Source organism: Sesamum indicum, linkage group LG6, assembly GCF_000512975.1.
Source record: "Sesamum indicum cultivar Zhongzhi No. 13 linkage group LG6, S_indicum_v1.0, whole genome shotgun sequence".
Lineage (NCBI taxonomy): Eukaryota > Viridiplantae > Streptophyta > Magnoliopsida > Lamiales > Pedaliaceae > Sesamum > Sesamum indicum.
Genome location: NC_026150.1, coordinates 22336555 through 22353504, shown reverse-complemented (window position 1 = coordinate 22353504; position 16950 = coordinate 22336555). Strand labels below are relative to the sequence as shown.

The 16950-nt window shown below is 35.4% G+C and overlaps 6 protein-coding genes across 9 annotated transcripts in view; 5 read left to right on the top strand and 1 right to left on the bottom strand.

The window, feature by feature from the left end:
- The window catches only part of LOC105165503 (ubiquitin carboxyl-terminal hydrolase 25), a 9378-nt gene extending 7738 nt beyond the window's left edge, over positions 1-1640 (top strand). For 2 of the 4 annotated variants that reach the window (XM_011084533.2, XM_011084531.2), the window contains 2 exons: positions 788-923; positions 1109-1640. In XM_011084533.2, the coding sequence (XP_011082835.1) occupies positions 788-908 (121 nt within the window). In that variant the 3' untranslated portion in view covers positions 909-923; positions 1109-1640. Of the gene's footprint in view, positions 1-787; positions 924-1077 lie in introns of all 4 variants that reach the window. The other 2 variants (XM_020694647.1, XM_011084532.2) reach the window with 2 other exon arrangements.
- Positions 3578-4668, top strand: LOC105165502 (glutathione S-transferase U25-like). The gene is made up of 2 exons (XM_011084530.2): positions 3578-3989; positions 4103-4668. The coding sequence occupies exons 1-2, from the start codon at positions 3675-3677 to the stop codon at positions 4454-4456; spliced, it is 669 nt and encodes a 222-aa protein (XP_011082832.1). The 5' UTR covers positions 3578-3674; the 3' UTR covers positions 4457-4668.
- Positions 6129-8217, top strand: LOC105165831 (glutathione S-transferase U9-like). Its single transcript, XM_011084993.2, has 5 exons — positions 6129-6478; positions 7200-7225; positions 7541-7635; positions 7752-7864; positions 7962-8217. The coding sequence occupies exons 1-5, from the start codon at positions 6156-6158 to the stop codon at positions 8215-8217; spliced, it is 813 nt and encodes a 270-aa protein (XP_011083295.1). The 5' UTR covers positions 6129-6155.
- LOC105165501 (glutathione S-transferase U25-like) lies at positions 8904-9990 on the top strand. The gene is made up of 2 exons (XM_011084528.2): positions 8904-9452; positions 9566-9990. Exons 1-2 carry the CDS (start codon positions 9138-9140, stop codon positions 9917-9919), a joined length of 669 nt encoding a protein of 222 aa, XP_011082830.1. The 5' UTR covers positions 8904-9137; the 3' UTR covers positions 9920-9990.
- On the top strand, positions 12444-14132 carry LOC105165500 (probable glutathione S-transferase). Its single transcript, XM_011084527.2, has 2 exons — positions 12444-12927; positions 13404-14132. Exons 1-2 carry the CDS (start codon positions 12613-12615, stop codon positions 13746-13748), a joined length of 660 nt encoding a protein of 219 aa, XP_011082829.1. The 5' UTR covers positions 12444-12612; the 3' UTR covers positions 13749-14132.
- LOC105165830 (glutathione S-transferase U25-like) lies at positions 14362-16113 on the bottom strand. The gene is made up of 2 exons (XM_011084992.1): positions 16063-16113; positions 14362-14709 (listed from the first exon to the last, which is right to left on the bottom strand). Exons 1-2 carry the CDS (start codon positions 16111-16113, stop codon positions 14362-14364), a joined length of 399 nt encoding a protein of 132 aa, XP_011083294.1.

Here is a 16950-nt window from a genome sequence, read left to right as displayed (position 1 = left end):
GGGGTTGCGTCGGTTCATGAAATAATTCATAACTACGACTTTTGGATGGTTTATTAGTATTATAGAACCAGTTGGGAGATTGTGAAGAAATAGAAGTTATGATGTAAGTTATTATGGCAAATGATCTCAAAATTTACCTTATAGGAAAGTTGCATTTTGATGATTTTCTTAATTATGGAAAATGATTTCAAAAAGTTTTCCACCTTGAGACAAGGTGAGCATGCAAAATAATAAATGGAGCATCGAAATATAGAACTAAATGCAAATTATTTGTGGAAATTCTAGATGGTGTTCCTCTATTTCTCTATTCTTTCGTAATCACTCACTTTCCAAAAGTACCCAACTTTCTAAGCATTTTCTGTTTGTTTTACCTTTTGAATAGTGACTGAAAGAAATTGGTTATGTCCTATCTTGTTTCAGGATATGATAGCCTTTGACTGTCTTATCTGTCCAACTAAAAATACTTCTCTGATGCGGCATTTTACTCTGAGAAAATGATGGGGCATGTTGTTTTTCATGATATGATTTCCGGACTGATGTTAAATGTAAAACCAACTGCAGGGCCTGAAGTTTCATGTGGGCCTTATCCCTTTTAAGTTGTTCTCATATCTCGTCAGTTTTATTGCATTTGTGATTTTTTGCCTGTTACAAAATCCGGTTTCCTCTTTTCCCCCAATATATCTGTAGCTTAGTTCAATTGAGCTGGGAATGCATGTCTATCTTCTTCCTATCTTGTTTCTATTCAACCGGGAAGACTGACTCATCTGTTTGTGTGTTGGTTGGGCAGGAGTTTACTGATTGCACATGCTAAGAAAAACTTCATTTCTAAAGTTCCTGAATCACTGAAAGCAAGATTAGTTGAACGTCTCAGATTGTTTAGCCAAGAGAAGCAGACATCTGGAAGTTGACCACATCAGATAATGGTGGGTTCTGTTTCTTCACTCTGACTTCTGACGAGCAAATTGAAACTGTCAGTGACTCGTCAACAAATAATACAAACCTTTTTTTGCTTGTACTGATGTTCTGATAAATATTGGTGTTTTATGAATGATATGTTTGCGGCTTGAACTTGTGCAGAAATGGTGTTTGAATTATTATTTGGCTGCAGGAGTGCAGTACTTCGAACTGATACTAGTTTTGATGAGAGCATGATATGGTTCATGGGATTACTTTGGTTGTAAATAGTCGGCAGATGCAAATTGAGACGAGCTGGTTGAGTTGGCAACTTCTTGAGGCGGCGCAGTTGGTTAAGACAGCATTGAAAAGTGCTATTCAATCTGTACAATATTCTTTTTGGCAGTAGCAAAATCCTCATTTTATGGACCCATTAGAAGTTTTCTCGTTGAAATGCGGTCTTAAGAGGAGTTTTGATGGATATATCCTGTTTATTGTAACTCATGATATCACAGAATGAGATTTCTAATGTGGTATATCTAGATTTTAGAAGCATTGTTCTATCTCTGCAGTTTCATTAGGCTTGCTGAATGTGGTGGCCTGTTGTATAACTTCTAATTGCATGTGCGCTTCTCTATTAGGCGTTCTGGAAAGTAGATTAATAGCAGATGAAAAATGTATCCATTTGTGTAATGCCTAACGAGCTGTTGAAGGACTTCTGAAGCATTCGTCTCTCCATTTTGCTATCTTCCTTTGCTTTTCATATTCTTGTCGGGTGGAAAATTAGACTCATTGCATGATTGAGTTATTAAAATTTGTTTGAGCTTGATTGGTTAACCGAAGGTAATTAAATATCAAAATCTACTTCTTTAAAAAGTTTTGCAACATGGTTGAGATTCGGATTGTTTAATTAAAAATGACAATACATGAGCTTTGATAGATACAATGCTTGATTCTCAATTATAACAGAACAATAGATTTAAAATTATGTATAAATTTGCGGATAATTGGTTTTTTGGCATCCTCGAATTGAACTCTTTCGACACATTACATTTTAAAATTAAGAAAATGACAGATTGCACTTTCAGTCTCACTTTTCCTTTTTGTAGTACATCTTGACTCACAATCCGACTGAAATGGCCCCTCTGAAAAATAATTTTTCAGTAAAAAAAAATATTATTCTCATTATTCCTGCATGAAATTTCCACAGTTGCTGGTTGTGGCCTTGTGGCACGTAAGTTAGCAAAGAAGATATCTGCAAATGACATTTTATACCCAATTTAACATTGTAAAGACCCATATATGCCACAATACAGAGATCTTCTCCGATTAATGCATGACACAATCTTTCGAAAGGAGCAAATAGATCTGGCAAAAATCTTATCTCTTGTCCATTTTGCTTTCTCGTAACCAGCTTAACCTGGGTTTCTTGGATGGGAATGTCTTTTTGTAGTGGGAAGCATGATAAGATCATTTTGACTTTTATAACTGATCTGACTCATTGCAATAGGATTTGCATGTAATCTCCATTCCGTCAACAGCTTGCTGAAATTCGCAATTGGATGGTCACCGTTTTTGGGTTTCTAGAGGCAGTAATTGAACAAATGACGAAATGACCTACCCCAAAGGCTCTCCAAATTTCGAAAGCTTATGAGTACTTCAGGTCGAAACTTGCGAGGGAGCCTTGGCAAGCATCTATATGGAAGGCTTTTATCGCGCCGAAGTACTCATTTATCTTGTGGCTTGACTTGCGCAGTAGACTAACTATAAGGGACAGACTTGGGTTCCTCCAAGAGGAAGATTTGTGCTCCCTGTGCATCCCAAGGAATCGACCAAGCACATTTTCTTTGAGTGTCCGTTCAACAACTTCATTTGGTCATGTATCCGTAACTGGCTTGGCATTAGGCGGACTATGTCAACCCTTCAAAGTGCGGTCAAGTGGCTCAAGAAGGAGAAAACAAGTTCCTCCGTGCAGAACAAAGCGCGACACCTCGCTTTGGCATGCACGGTCTACACACTTTGAGGCATCGCAATGAAGTCATCTTTGAGGGCTCAACACCCTGTCCCGAGGGGCTTATTATTTCAGTTAAGGTTACATTGTATAGGGTCTTTTGGACGCTTTTCCCATACGGTTTGATTGTTTCTTAATTTTTAGTGTGGGCTTTTTATATCTCTCCGAGTATGCCGGAGTATACTGTAAATATTTTTGGATGAATGAAACTTACATTTCACCAAAAAAAAAAAAAAAAAAACATTCATGCAGAAATAATGAGAAGAAATGTTCTTTTTGGCTAAAAAAAAATAATATTTTTTTAACTGAAAAGTTATTTCTCGGAGGGCATTTCAGTCGAAATGTTGGCCAGGGTTGCACTACGCCAAGCAAAAGTGAGTTTAAGGTTGTAATCTGCCCTTTTCTGCATTTTGAGAATGTAATATGCCAAAAGGGTCGCTGTACTCATTGATATTCAGGAATTCATTGATATTCATGCCAGAGGGTCGCTGTACGGAATAGACGGCGGAGGCAGCCGGGGTCGTCCTTTTCATTGATATTCAGGAATTCATTGCCTTCACGTACATAAACACAGGCCTTAGCCGCATTACGTACTGCTGTAGGCTTCTCTGGTTCAGTCGTTGGAGATTTTTTTATATAGGGAGGGAGGGGTATTCATGCCGTGACCACTCCCTCTTTATATATATAGTGAGACATCAACACCTTTCCTCTCCAAACACACGCACACCATTCACCTCTTCTCTTGTTTTCACCATTCTAAAACAGAAAAATGGGGGATGAGTTGATTCTATTGGGTTATGATATTAGTATGTTTGCGATGAGGGTCAGCATCGCATTGGATGAGAAGGGTATCGAGTATGAGTACAGGGAGGAGAGCTTGGACAACAAAAGCCCGCTATTGCTTGAGATGAATCCAGTTCACAAGAAGGTCCCGGTCTTGATTCACAATGGGAAACCCGTTTCTGAGTCGCTCATCATCCTTGAGTACATAGACGAGGTGTGGAACGACAAGCCCCCGTTGCTGCCTTCTGATCCTTACCAGAGAGCTCAAGCTAGATTCTGGGCTGATCTTATTGACAAAAAGGTACGTACGTCCTTTCTACGAATATTATTCTAAAAATCCTCAATATATGTACAAACGCAGTAACAATTTACAATTTTGCTAAACTGATTGCACCCCGCAATGCATATTTTCAGATATACATTAATGGTGGAAGAGTTGTCTGGTTTAGCAAAGGAGAGGAGCAAGAAGCAGGGAAGAAGGAACTGATGGATGGGCTGAAGCTGTTGGAAGCAGAGTTGGGAGAGAAGGTTTACTTTGGTGGTGACAAGTTTGGATTTTTAGATGTGGCCTTAATCCCTTTCTACAATTGTTTTGATACCTTTGAGAGATGTGGGAAGTTGAGGATTGAAGAACACTGCCCCAAACTCATTGCCTGGGCCAAGAGATGCATGGAGAAAGAGAGCGTCTCCAAGTCCTTCGCTATGGCTCATCCTTCCAAGATTGATGAGTATGTCTTGATGACGAGGAAGAAATATGGTATCGAATGAATGATCAGCAATTATAATACACTAATGATACAGCGATAAGTTTATTACAGTTGTCTTATAATTGGTTTAGGCCTGTTTGAACTTTTTGAATTGTTTTTCTTTGTTTTTTAGGAGAAAGAGAGATAATAAAAGTATTACCGTGTGTTTCTTTTAACATGTTTTTTTTAGATTTGTAATTGTATTAAGATAAATAAAGAAAACATTGTACTGTGTCTTTCGTAAAGACATGTTTAGATAATGACAAAAATGAAAACTATCAAAGCCTTTTGTTTATGCTATTCGGGAAATTCTAATCCAGATCTAACAATTGCTATGATTGGTGTACAATTCAAGAAAAATGATCAATTACATAGCAAGTACTATACACTTGCTTTTGATTGGTTCGACTCGACCAAGCTTAATTAGGATAAGAATTTTTCATATATAGTATTCTTAACATTTGCTTCATTTTTGTAGTTACAGATGAAAGTACAATTTCTACTTTAGATGGGGAAATCTAAAGAATCAAATTGGAAAAGGTAAATTTAGAATAAAACTATGTCATTTAAATAAAGTTGAACTTATTTATATCTATCTATATTATTATAAAAGAAAATTCTTTTATCGTACCGATTCTTGAATTGGTCCAATTTATCATTTAATTCATTCTATTTCTTTCAAAAAAAGAAAAAAAAGATGATTGTAGTAATAATTTTAATAATTTTTAATAACCCTATAATTATAATTTATCTATTTTTCTCTTAATCCACTATACCAATTATCGAGTTATTTATTTAAATATTATAAAAAGAATTTGTAAGAATACCGCAAATTTGGGAGAATTGCAAAATTAACTTTTTTTATATTTTTTTTAAATTTTGGTTGACGTCGTTAGTGCCACTAATTTTTTTCCAAACACCTCAATTTATTTATTTATTTTTTACACACTTTTTTCTTTTACAAATCACCACTTTTTTCAAAGATTAAACTCTTCTTAATTTAGATTGAATTTTCTTTCTTAAATTATATTATGGGAAACACTCCCGTATTAACAATATTTGGATAAAAATCTCAAATACACCAACTCTATATTGTAAACGAATTACACAAATAGGCTAAAATTTTAAGGTAATTAACTTTAAAAAAAAGTGACTAATTAAATGACAAATATATGCACACTAAGCTCTCTCCGAAATTGACGACATGGCGAATGAAGCTTTCCCTATCCGCTCCATTTCTTGGTCCAAATTCAGCCGTCTCTGGGGCATCCCGACTAGTTTCTATTTGTTGACGTGTCCATGGGGCCCTTGTGTATTTTCGCCGAACTATGGGCCCCCTTCATACCTAGTCGATCGTGATATCTTGTTGGGCCAGTCAAGGCAGAGCGAGAGATGAAAAGGTCGAAGAAAAAAAGAAAAAATTATATTATATATAATACTATAAATATATTATACATATTATTTAATTAATTTGATTCAAAAAAAAAAAATATGGATAAAATTTTTCAAATATGAAGTCCCAGAATTCACTGGCAGAGGTCCTGGTCCATTTGCATCCACCAAAATCCACACCTTACACATAGAATCAGCTCCAACCCACTTGCTCCCTTCCGCCACTCCCTCTACATACTGTGGCAACACTTTCTCCTACACACACACACACACCATTCACCTCTTCTCGTTGCTTTACCCATTCTTGTTTTTCTTCTTTCACATAAACTATGGCGGATGAGTTGATTTTGTTGGATGTTCATGTTAGTATGTTTGGGATGAGGGTCAGAGTTGCATTGGCTGAAAAGGGTATTGAGTATGAGTACAGGGAGGAGAACTTGGCCAACAAGAGCCCGCTTGTGCTTGAGATGAACCCAGTTCACAAGAAAATCCCAGTCTTGATTCACAATGGGAAACCCATTTCTGAGTCGCTCATAATTGTTCAGTACATAGACGAGGTGTGGAAGGATAAGTTCCCATTGCTGCCTTCTGATCCTTACCAGAGAGCTCAAGCTGGGTTCTGGGTTGATCTTATTGACAAAAAGGTACTTACGTCCTTTCTACGAATATTATTATGAGATTCTTATTATAAAAATCTCACTGTATGCTAAATATAATTTCCCAAACTATAGAGAAGGGGAGTATAATTATCCCTATAAAATATTCATGTAAGAAAAAATGGTGGAATACAAAACCAATAAGTCGAAAATTTGAACAATCAGTATCTAAGAGCCAAAACTGCTTTCACCTATGAGTAATTTCATGCATGCTGACAGTTAATAGACTTCAGCACATCAGACATGCAGAATAGGAAAAGTCAGGTAAGTATCTACCTGACCTAATGGGGCAAGCACTTTTCTTCTTAGATATTGATTGTTCAAAATTTCGACTTGTTGGTTTTATCTACAACCAGTGTTTCTGAGTTGAATATATTGTTTAAACAAGAGGACAATACCGAAATTCTGTTGGAACTTTTATATCGCAGAGAAATAGTCAGATCAATGAGGCTTGTGGTGTGGTTAATGCGATAATTCTTTTTCAGCTAACACAACATGCAGTTTCTTGTGCTATCCAGTCTAAATGCTTATGAGGGTTGAAAATTGTCATGAAGATCTCTGTAGTTTTGATTTGTTTTAAAACAAATGTTGTGGATGGTATTTTGGCTACATACTTGATGCTAGCCATCAGCATATTTGATAATTAAATTGATTTTATTTGCCCCCTAATTTATGTGATGAAGAGGTTAAGCTTTCAGGATGTCTATTATTGCACAGATTGTTGATTACTATTATGGTTAAAGGCAATTTTAGTCCCCTAACTATAGGCCATTCTCGTTTTAGTCCCGTAAGTTACTAGAGTTTCAATTTTATCCCGTAAAACTGAAAAATTTTCAATTTTAGTCCAATTTGGTCGGAAAAATGTGTAGATCGCCGGAAAAAGTCACATGCAAAGCATGTGACTTTTTAAATTGGGGGCTGGATCGTGATTGGCTGGAGAAGTTGATGTGGCGCAGACGTGGCGCCCAAATGGAAATTAGAAAAAAAAACTAACTTAATCCACGTCAGCTGTTTGCGTTGCTGTTGTTCTTGTTACATGACCGGGTGAGTCAACTCAGTCGAGTTAGCTGAGTTGACCGTGTTAGCTTCCAAGGAAGCCGATTCCGTCGAGGCTCCAGTGGCCACTTCTGATCAGAGAGGAAGGTCCGCCATTGTAGGGCGAGCTCAGTGGTGGTTCTCCGCCTGAAATCCGCCGTCATACGGCGGAGAATCGAGCGCGCGACCGTCGGCAAAGGCAGAGGATAGCTTTTGTTGGATCTTTGCACATAGGTGACCAAAATCGATGGCACTGGTCTCAAAAGATTCGCTAGAACGAGAGGCATTCAATGGTGGTCTTCCGAGCCGGTGGTTCGTTCAGACGAAGGAGAAAACGCTGGCGGAAGGTGCAGTCACGGCGGACGACGACCGAGATCTTTAAAACGATGGATCTTTGCACCTAGTTGATGAAAATGGATGAGACTAGTCCCATTAAAACCGCAGTGAGGAGACGAATCCAATGGTACCAATTCGCGATCGTGAGTCGTCATGTCGCCGGCGAATCGATGGAAATTGTCCGCGGCGGTCAATTTCAAAGCTCAGTCGCTGTCGTGGTGGGATCTCAAAATTGGTTGAGGGATTTTGTTCTCCTTGCTATGGAGAATCAAATGGTATATGTGGTGGCCAGAAATTCCAAGTAACGGTGGCGGAATTGAAGAGAGAAGGTGGCGGCGACTGGCGGGCGATTTCGCGACTTTGATTTCCCGTCTGTTTGTGCTTCTTTTCCCTTTAAATCCAAGTCAACAGTTTTTTTCTTTTTTTCTTTTAATTTTCATTTGGGCGCCACGTATGCGCCACATCAACTTCTCTAGCCAATCACGATCGAGCCCCCAATTTAAAAAGTCACATGCATCGCATGTGACTTTTTCCGGCGACCCACGCATTTTTCTAACCAAATTTGGACTGAAATTGAGAATTTTTCAATTTTACGGGACCAAAATGAAACCCTAGAAACTTACGGAACTAAAAAGGAAATTGCCTGTAATTAGGGGACGAAAATTGCCTTTAACCCTTACTATTTATGGTTCCTTGAGTCACACTACATGCAATTTGTATAAACTAAGAAATTACACCTGTTTTCGTTGCAGTTGTATATACGGATTAGATATATCTTGTAAGGATTATCTTTCATTTGCATGTAATCTTTCTCTTTGATGTGTAGTATGAAAATTCATGCAGAAATAATGAGAAGAAATGTCCTTTTTGGCTACTGAAAAGTTATTTCTCAGTCGAAATGTGGGCCAGGGTTGCACTAAGTGAGTTTAAGGTTGTAATCTGCCATTTTCTGCATTTTGAGAATGACCCTTTGTTGAACAACAGAATAGACGGCCGGGGTGGCCCTTTTCATTGATATTCAGGAATTTATTGCCTTGGCTTATATTAATATTATGTACCTAGCTATAATACGGCTACATAAACATTAAACACACAGGCCTTAGCCTCATGCATTACTTACGCCTGTATGCTTCTCTGGTTCCGTCCGTGCAGATTTTTTTTATAATTCATGCCGTGGTCAATCCTCTTTATTTATATAGTGAGGCATCAACACCTTTCTTCTCCAAACACACACACCATTCACCTCTTCTCTTGTTTTCATCATTCTAAACACACACAAAAAAAATGGGGGATGAGTTGATTCTATTGGGTTATGATATTAGTGCGTTTGCGATGAGGGTCAGAATCGCATTGGATGAGAAGGGTATCGAATATGAGTACAGGGAGGAGAGCATGGCCAACAAAAGCCCGCTATTGCTTGAGATGAACCCAGTTCACATGAAGGTCCCAGTCTTGATTCACAATGGGAAACCCATTTCCGAGTCGCTCATCATCCTTGAGTACATAGACGAGGTGTGGAACGATAAGTCCCCGTTGCTGCCTTCTGATCCTTACCAGAGAGCTCAAGGTAGATTCTGGGCTGATCTTATTGACAAAAAGGTACGTACGTCCTTTGTACGAATATTATTCTAAAAATCCTCAATATATATACAAATACAGTAACAATTTACAGTTTTGCTAAATTGATTGCACCCCACAATGCATATTTTCAGATATACATTAATGGTGGAAGATTAGTTTGGTTTAGCAAAGGAGAGAAGCAAGAAGCAGGAAAGAAGGAACTGATGGATGGGCTGAAGCTGTTGGAAGAAGAGTTGGGAGAGAAGGTTTACTTTGGTGGTGACAAGTTTGGCTTTTTGGATGTGGCCTTAATCCCTTTCTACAATTGTTTTGATAGCTTTGAGAGATGTGGGAAGTTGAGGATTGAAGAACACTGCCCCAAACTCATTGCATGGGCCAAGAGATGCATGGAGAAAGAGAGCGTCTTCAAGTCCTTCACTATGGCTCATCCTTCCAAGATTGATGAATATATCTTGATGACGAGGAAGAAATATGGAATCGAATGAATGATCTTTGACTGTAATATACTTGTCATGTGATTGATCATCATCTCTTAAATTAATTGTATACTTGTGACACGGCGACAAATGTATTGTAATTATCTTGAAATTGGTTTAGGCCATGAATAATAAAGGTATTACTGTGTGTTTTTTTTAATATGTTTGTTTTTGAGATTTGTAATAGTATTATAAGATGAATAAAAAAAAAATTGAACTGTGTTTCGTAAAAATGTATGCAAATAATCTAAGATACTTTTGACTATGTTTAGATAATGACAAAAACGAAAACTACCTAAGCCTTTTGTTTATGGTACTCCAAAAATTCTAATTAGACCTGACTCGATCAAATTTGAACTAAGTGTTATACACTTGTCATGTGATTGGTATACAATTTAAAAAAATTGATCGATTACATAGCAAGTATGATTCGCTTGCTTTTGATTGGTTCGACTCGGCCAACCTTGATTGGGACAAGTGTTTTTCATGGTATTCTAACATTTGTTTCATTTTTGTAGTTACAGATTTCAAATTTCTAGTAACAAATTTAGTAGTTTATTTGGATAATTAATTTTGTATTTAACAATTTTCAAATCGGTCAACTTTTATTTTGAACTATATTTTATGATTTTAGAATAATTTTGATATGAAATCACTTTAAAAAAGAGTTTAATTGCTCAATGTTTGCACTTGCCACTTGCCACTTGCCACTTGCCACTGTAATGTTTCTTTTAAAAGAATAATAAAAAAAAATAATTTTAATTGGGATGTTTCATATTTAATTATATGCAAATAATTATCACTTATATTAATATAATATCAAAATACTAATATAGAAGCTCAATATTTAATTAAATAACGCCTCCAGTACCGAGTAATATGATTGCACAAATACAAAGTGAGTATATTGGCGTTGCTATATATAAAAGAACAATCTTTCCGACCAATTAATCAAATTAATTAGTTTATATTTTACTTTAGTATATGAATAATATCAAATATATAGTGAATAAAATATGAAATTCTAAATATAGTAAATCTTTTAATTTTAATAGTGTTAAATAAATTCAAATGATATGAAAGTCCAATTTCAACTTTAGATGGGAAAATCTAAAGAATCAATTGGAAAAGATAAATTTAGATTAAAACTATGTCATTTAAATAAAGGAACTTATCTATATCTATCTATATTATTATAAAAGAAAACTCTTTTATCATATCAATTCTTGAATTGGTTCTATTTTTATCATTTAATTCGTTCTATTTCTTCAAAAAACAAAAAAAATCGACCATAGTAATAATTTTAATAATTTTTATTAATCCTATAATTATAATTTATCTATTTTTCTCTTAATCCACCATACCAATTATCGAGTTATTTATTTAAATATTATAATTTTTTTTTGTAAGAATATCGCAAATCTAGGAGAATTGTAAAAATAATTTTTATATTTTTTTATTAGGCGAACGACTCAAATTTTTTTATATATTTTTTTTTAATTTTAGTTGATGTCGTTAGCGCCATGAACGACACCAAGTTTTTTTATTTTTTATTTTTAATTTTGGTTGATGTTGTTAGTGCCACTAACGACTTGGGACTTGGCCACATAGTTTTTTGTGCCCAAGTCGTTAGTGCTACTATCAATTTGGGCCATTTTTTTTTAAATTTTCGTTATTATAATTAAAAATATAATATATTAATTAATTAATTAATACTTATTATTTTGAATTTTATAATATTTTGAATTCTTACAATAAAAATTATATTAATATTAAATTAATTTTTAACAACTAATAAAATTAAAAATTACATAAAAATAAAAAATTGTATTCAAGTAGTGGTTTCATTATTTTAGCGTCTTCAATCTTGTCTTGGAATATTATTTTGATGCAATGGTGCTTGACTTTGTTGTGATTGGATATGAATTTTCTGTCTTGCATGTGCTTGGGGTCGGTCCATCTCATTAGGAATTCTGGTACTTTGTTATTGACCCGAACGAGTAGAGGTGCGTATAGAGTGTCGTGGACTAATTGAAATTTTAAGACATCCCAATACTCTTTATCCATCAAAGGTTGGAAAGACATGGAATATGTCACTATGTAAAACATTTAATCATAATATTGCTTAACCATTGATGCAATATTAAGTTTATATGCAGCACACCTTCTGAGCATGAGAACAAGGATTCTAAATTGACTTTATTTGCCACATGAACACTCCCGTGTAGTAATTTTGACAATGTGAGTGTTGCATCTCTATCCATGATATCGTTTTGTAACCATTGAGATGAACTGTTCGAACTGATTAAACATTGTTACCATATGTTTTACAGAATGTTCGAACTAATGTTTGAATAACTTGTATGTATAGTCTATCCGTAATACCTTGATGAGCCAGTCAAAGAAAAAAATATATTATATAATAGGATAAATATATTATACTTGTTATATAATTAATTTAATTTGAAAAAAATTAATATGGATAAAAATTTTCAAATTTGAAGTCCCCAGAATTCACTGGCAGAGGTCGTGTTCCATTTGCATCCACCAAAATACCCCTTTCACATACATCAGCTCCAACTCACTTGTTCCCTTAGCCACACCCTCTACATACTGTGACAACACTTTCTCCTACACACACACACACCATTCACCTCTTCTCGTTGCTTTCCCCATTCTTGTTTTTCTTCTTTACATAAACTATGGCGGATGAGTTGATTTTGTTGGATGTTCATGTTAGTATGTTTGGGATGAGGGTCAGAGTTGCATTGGCTGAAAAGGGTATTGAGTATGAGTACAGGGAGGAGAACTTGGCCAACAAGAGCCCGCTTTTGCTTGAGATGAACCCAGTTCACAAGAAAATCCCAGTCTTGATTCACAATGGGAAACCCATTTCTGAGTCGCTCATAATTGTTCAGTACATAGACGAGGTGTGGAAGGATAAGTTCCCATTGCTGCCTTCTGATCCTTACCAGAGAGCTCAAGCTAGGTTCTGGGCTGATTTTGTCGACAAAAAGGTACTCATTTTTCTTTGTTTTTATGTTAATATTCTGTCTTAAGTTACTGCTTCTAGAAATTTTGGTTTTGGTAAAGTAGTTGAGCTGCAGATTTCTTGTTCTCGGATGAGCTTTTAGTTGCAGCTATTAATGAAAGAATCAAGAATGTGTGTGTAGTCCTTATGAGAGCTTGCCGGAATTGAAAAAAGAGTTTTTGGAGTGCTAGTTTTAGCTTCCAAACGACGCTTGGTCCATCATTACCATTCATTATCCCAATGGTTAGGATTTCTTGAAACTCGTCAAATTATTGTGTACCAATTTCTTGTATTTAGTTTAGGATTTGGGCACAAAGGTGGCCCTCATTTGTTAATTTTAATAGTGAGCTTATTGATATATAGTGATGCATATCACCCTCTTTTATTACTTTGTTACAACAAAAAATAGCCTCTATTACTAACCGTGCGGAGGTATGAACTTATCTATATATGGCGAATTAGATATTTGATGCTGGAAGAAGAATATGGACAAGAAAAGGAGAAGAGCAAGAAGCGGCCAAGAAAGAATTTATCGATGCCCTTAAGTTGTTGGAAGGGGAGCTGGGAGAGAAGGCTTACTTTGGTGGTGACAAGTTTGGGTTTGTAGATGTGGCCTTGATTACTTTCTACAGTTGGTTTGATACCTATGAGACTTGTGGCAACTTCAGTGTCGAAGAGCATTGCCCCAAACTGGTTGCATGGGCCAAGAGATGTATGGAGAAAGAGAGCGTCTCCAAGTCCTTGGCTGATCCTAAAATGGTTTATGAAGCCGTCTTGATGCTGAAGAAGAAGTTTGGTATTGAATAGCAGGTACTTCTGCTATCTCTTCCAGTGTCTCAGCAGCTATTTATCCATAGGTCTCTAGTCGCTTTTTCGCTTGGAAATTTTATGTGTTTTGAATGTTTGTAATATATCTTCGAGTCGTTCTACAAAGCACCTGATCCACAGTTGGCAAGCGGATTATAGCCCATTTTGTGCTTGATCAATAGTGTTGTATGGATCAGGAGTGTAGCATCCTTCGCATCCAAGAATTCACCATTTCAATATTTCATAGTGTGTTGAAATAGTGGAATGATAAAGGGATATTGGCTGGATAGGGTTGAGCGTGGAATTGTAGTGAATGTAGTTTACTTTGCAAACTATGACGTTTTTTTGATTTGCAGGTAATTTTGGTAATAAGGCTTTGGTTTAGTCGTTTTCAGTCTAAATGTCGTATTATATCCTGTCCTGAACAAGGTTATTCTGACTTAATTCTCCATTTGACTCAAGAAAAGGATAAATTGATTCAAGATCCTTAAAGATGTCAATTATCATAGCAGATCAAAACATAGAATTCATACTAGACATACATAGCATAGATTTTCTAGTCCTTAATTCTTTGCTGCAACATGGTTGATGAGGGCCATAAGTTTTTAGCAGTCTATTTCAATCCAAACATCCTTCTGAAGCACACAACCAAATCGACCATCTTGTTTGGTTCCACTAAACACTTAGATACACTCTCCCTCTGAGAGCACCGCCTACCCCATGCAATCAGCTTGGGGCACTCTGCTTCTATGATGAAACTTCCAAAGGTCTCATAAGCAGGAAACCACATGTAGAATTCCAAAAGAGCAATATCCAGATATCCAAACGTCTCCCCTCCGGAATAAGGCTTGTCTCCTAATACTCCTTCCAGCACCTTCAAGTTCTCTATCAACTCCTTCTTGCCTTCTGCTGCCTCATGTTTGTATCTATGCCATGTTATTTTACCCCCAGCACCATACACCTGCACATATATATATACACAACACCCCTGAGGTTTGGGGACATAATCTAATTTCATCATATATCAAGAAAAGAAACTCATTTTCATATGCACAAGTAATATTACAAGTTACGGACTTTTATTTATTTTATTTTGTTGTTTTTTTTTTAATTTATAATAGTAACAAAGAATAAAACTTTGAGTTGGAATTGAGAATGTAGAGGTGAATGTATATGTGTGTATATGAATAATCACGTGGCCAAACATGAATTATTTAATAGTGAAAAGCAAAAAGGATCATAATTGATTAAAATAAAGACACAAAAGCACAACTTAATTAAAGTGAAAAATTGCACTAATCAATAATGGTATGTGGGATTCTACGGAAATATATATATATGTATATATATATATATATATTGTCTAATCATCACTGAGGATCTAACATTAAGAGCTTATTCACAAACAACAAATTATTTCCTCAATTATAAACACTAATACTCACACTCATCCAAACAAATTTAAAGATCCTTAATTTATAAACCGTTGTTGGGATTTCTAAGTTGTAATAGATCCTTGATGCTGGTATATTCATGGATTTAATATTTCATGTGTTGGTTAGATCATGTTTGATATACTTGTGGTTGGATATGAAATTTCAAGTACGATCAATTATCAATCACGCCGATGAGGTCTAATTGACGAAGATGAGGCCTCATGATTAGAGGTGGCAATAAGTTCCATACCCACCTCAACCTGTCTCTAATGGGGCAGGTTCGAATCCAAAAAAATATTAGTCGGGATGGGTAACGGGTCCTAGAAATTAGGACCTGCTCGGGTACGGGGTAGGTCTCGGGTCCATAGAGACTCGCCTCAGATATTATATATATATTACTTTAAAAGCATTGACGTGTTCTCGTCGTTGGTTGTGGAATGAGGTAAATGATAAGTAAAATTTTTAATCATATTTTTCTTTTATTATATTTGGTAGAATAAATATTAATAAAACATTATATTTTTTGTTTGTTTATTGTTAGGTACTTGTTCAACAGTTGAAAAATTAAAATCTTGTCCAAAAATTCTTGACGAGAAAAAAGATAGATGATGATGTTATATTTATTTTGATTTGAGAATTTATTTTTAGACTTGAATATTTGAGGAGCAAATTTATTTGTAACTGATATGTTGAAATACTTTTTTATATCTGTACAATAAATAAAAAATAAAAATATAACCAGGTCCATCAGGATCAGGCCGCCCCGGCGTATTTTGTACCGAGGAGGCACAGGGTAGGGCGAGGTGTAAAAAAACCGGCGCGGGACGAGTCTCAAGTCAAGTCCGTAGTTGGCGGGTGAGTCTCGAGTCCATCCAAACCTGTCTTGGACCCACCCCGTTGCCACCTCTACTCATGACATTAGAGGCCATGAGTTCATCCCGCTTTATACGTGGGATGTTGGTTCACTGAATAGTATGTAGATATTATTAATATAATGGTAGGCGTTGATTTGATTTAGTATATTTGATATTACTAACCATAATATGACTGTTATGATAATTTATCAAATCTGACAACAATAATTATAATTAATTTATTTTAATTAATAATAGTTAATCATTCTTACTCTAAAAAATTAAGTCTCACGTGTTCTTGAATTTGAAGTGTCATTGCCGACTCTTACAAACTATACTAGACTCTTGATAGTGTTTATGGTGTCGGAATCGATGTTAAAAACAAAAAAAAAAAAAAAAATAGAAAAGGTTACGGAGAAAAGAAGTACAGTTGTTTCGTGTGAGAGAGGAATTCCTGGTTTACATTTGATTGAGTGTTGGTGATTTCTTCTCTCAGCCGACTCACACTATTTCCTAATATATTTTATCTTCATTCATTATTCTGTATTAATTGATGATATAAAAATCAGATTGACTACTTTAAAATAATAAATATTATTGTATTATATCATACTCAATTACTTACCTAAATTACATTAACATCCTTCTTACATTAGATCCAAATATATAATATTTTTCTTTCTTTTGCAAAATTATAATTACGCCCCTTAAAATTGTAGTTATAATTATAAATATACTTCCTATTCATTTGCAAAAGTTTATATAAACACCTTCTGAGGAATGTACTTTACACTAAAGGGCTATATATATAATTTCGCGAAAGACAGAAAGTATTTGTACAGTTAGACTTAATTGGAAGAAATGTCAATTTATTTATTTATTTATTTTTGCCAGATATTGTAAAAGGTATCA

Excerpts from the sequence above, each read along its gene's own strand:
- LOC105165502 (XM_011084530.2), top strand. The coding sequence starts at position 3,675 with ATGGGGGATGAGTTGATTCTATTGGGTTATGATATTAGTATGTTTGCG. Across the intron at positions 3,990-4,102 it reads CTGATCTTATTGACAAAAAG|ATATACATTAATGGTGGAAG; the intron begins GTACGTACGTCC and ends GCATATTTTCAG.
- LOC105165500 (XM_011084527.2), top strand. The coding sequence starts at position 12,613 with ATGGCGGATGAGTTGATTTTGTTGGATGTTCATGTTAGTATGTTTGGG. Across the intron at positions 12,928-13,403 it reads CTGATTTTGTCGACAAAAAG|ATATTTGATGCTGGAAGAAG; the intron begins GTACTCATTTTT and ends ATGGCGAATTAG.
- LOC105165830 (XM_011084992.1), bottom strand. The coding sequence starts at position 16,113 with ATGGCCTCTAATGTCATGAGTAGAGGTGGCAACGGGGTGGGTCCAAGA. Across the intron at positions 14,710-16,062 it reads ACGGGGTGGGTCCAAGACAG|GTGTATGGTGCTGGGGGTAA; the intron begins GTTTGGATGGAC and ends ATATATGTGCAG.
- LOC105165831 (XM_011084993.2), top strand. The coding sequence starts at position 6,156 with ATGGCGGATGAGTTGATTTTGTTGGATGTTCATGTTAGTATGTTTGGG. Across the intron at positions 6,479-7,199 it reads ATTGACAAAAAGGTACTTAC|ATTGTTGATTACTATTATGG; the intron begins GTCCTTTCTACG and ends ATTATTGCACAG. Across the intron at positions 7,636-7,751 it reads AGAGAGGAAGGTCCGCCATT|GTGACCAAAATCGATGGCAC; the intron begins GTAGGGCGAGCT and ends CTTTGCACATAG.
- LOC105165501 (XM_011084528.2), top strand. The coding sequence starts at position 9,138 with ATGGGGGATGAGTTGATTCTATTGGGTTATGATATTAGTGCGTTTGCG. Across the intron at positions 9,453-9,565 it reads CTGATCTTATTGACAAAAAG|ATATACATTAATGGTGGAAG; the intron begins GTACGTACGTCC and ends GCATATTTTCAG.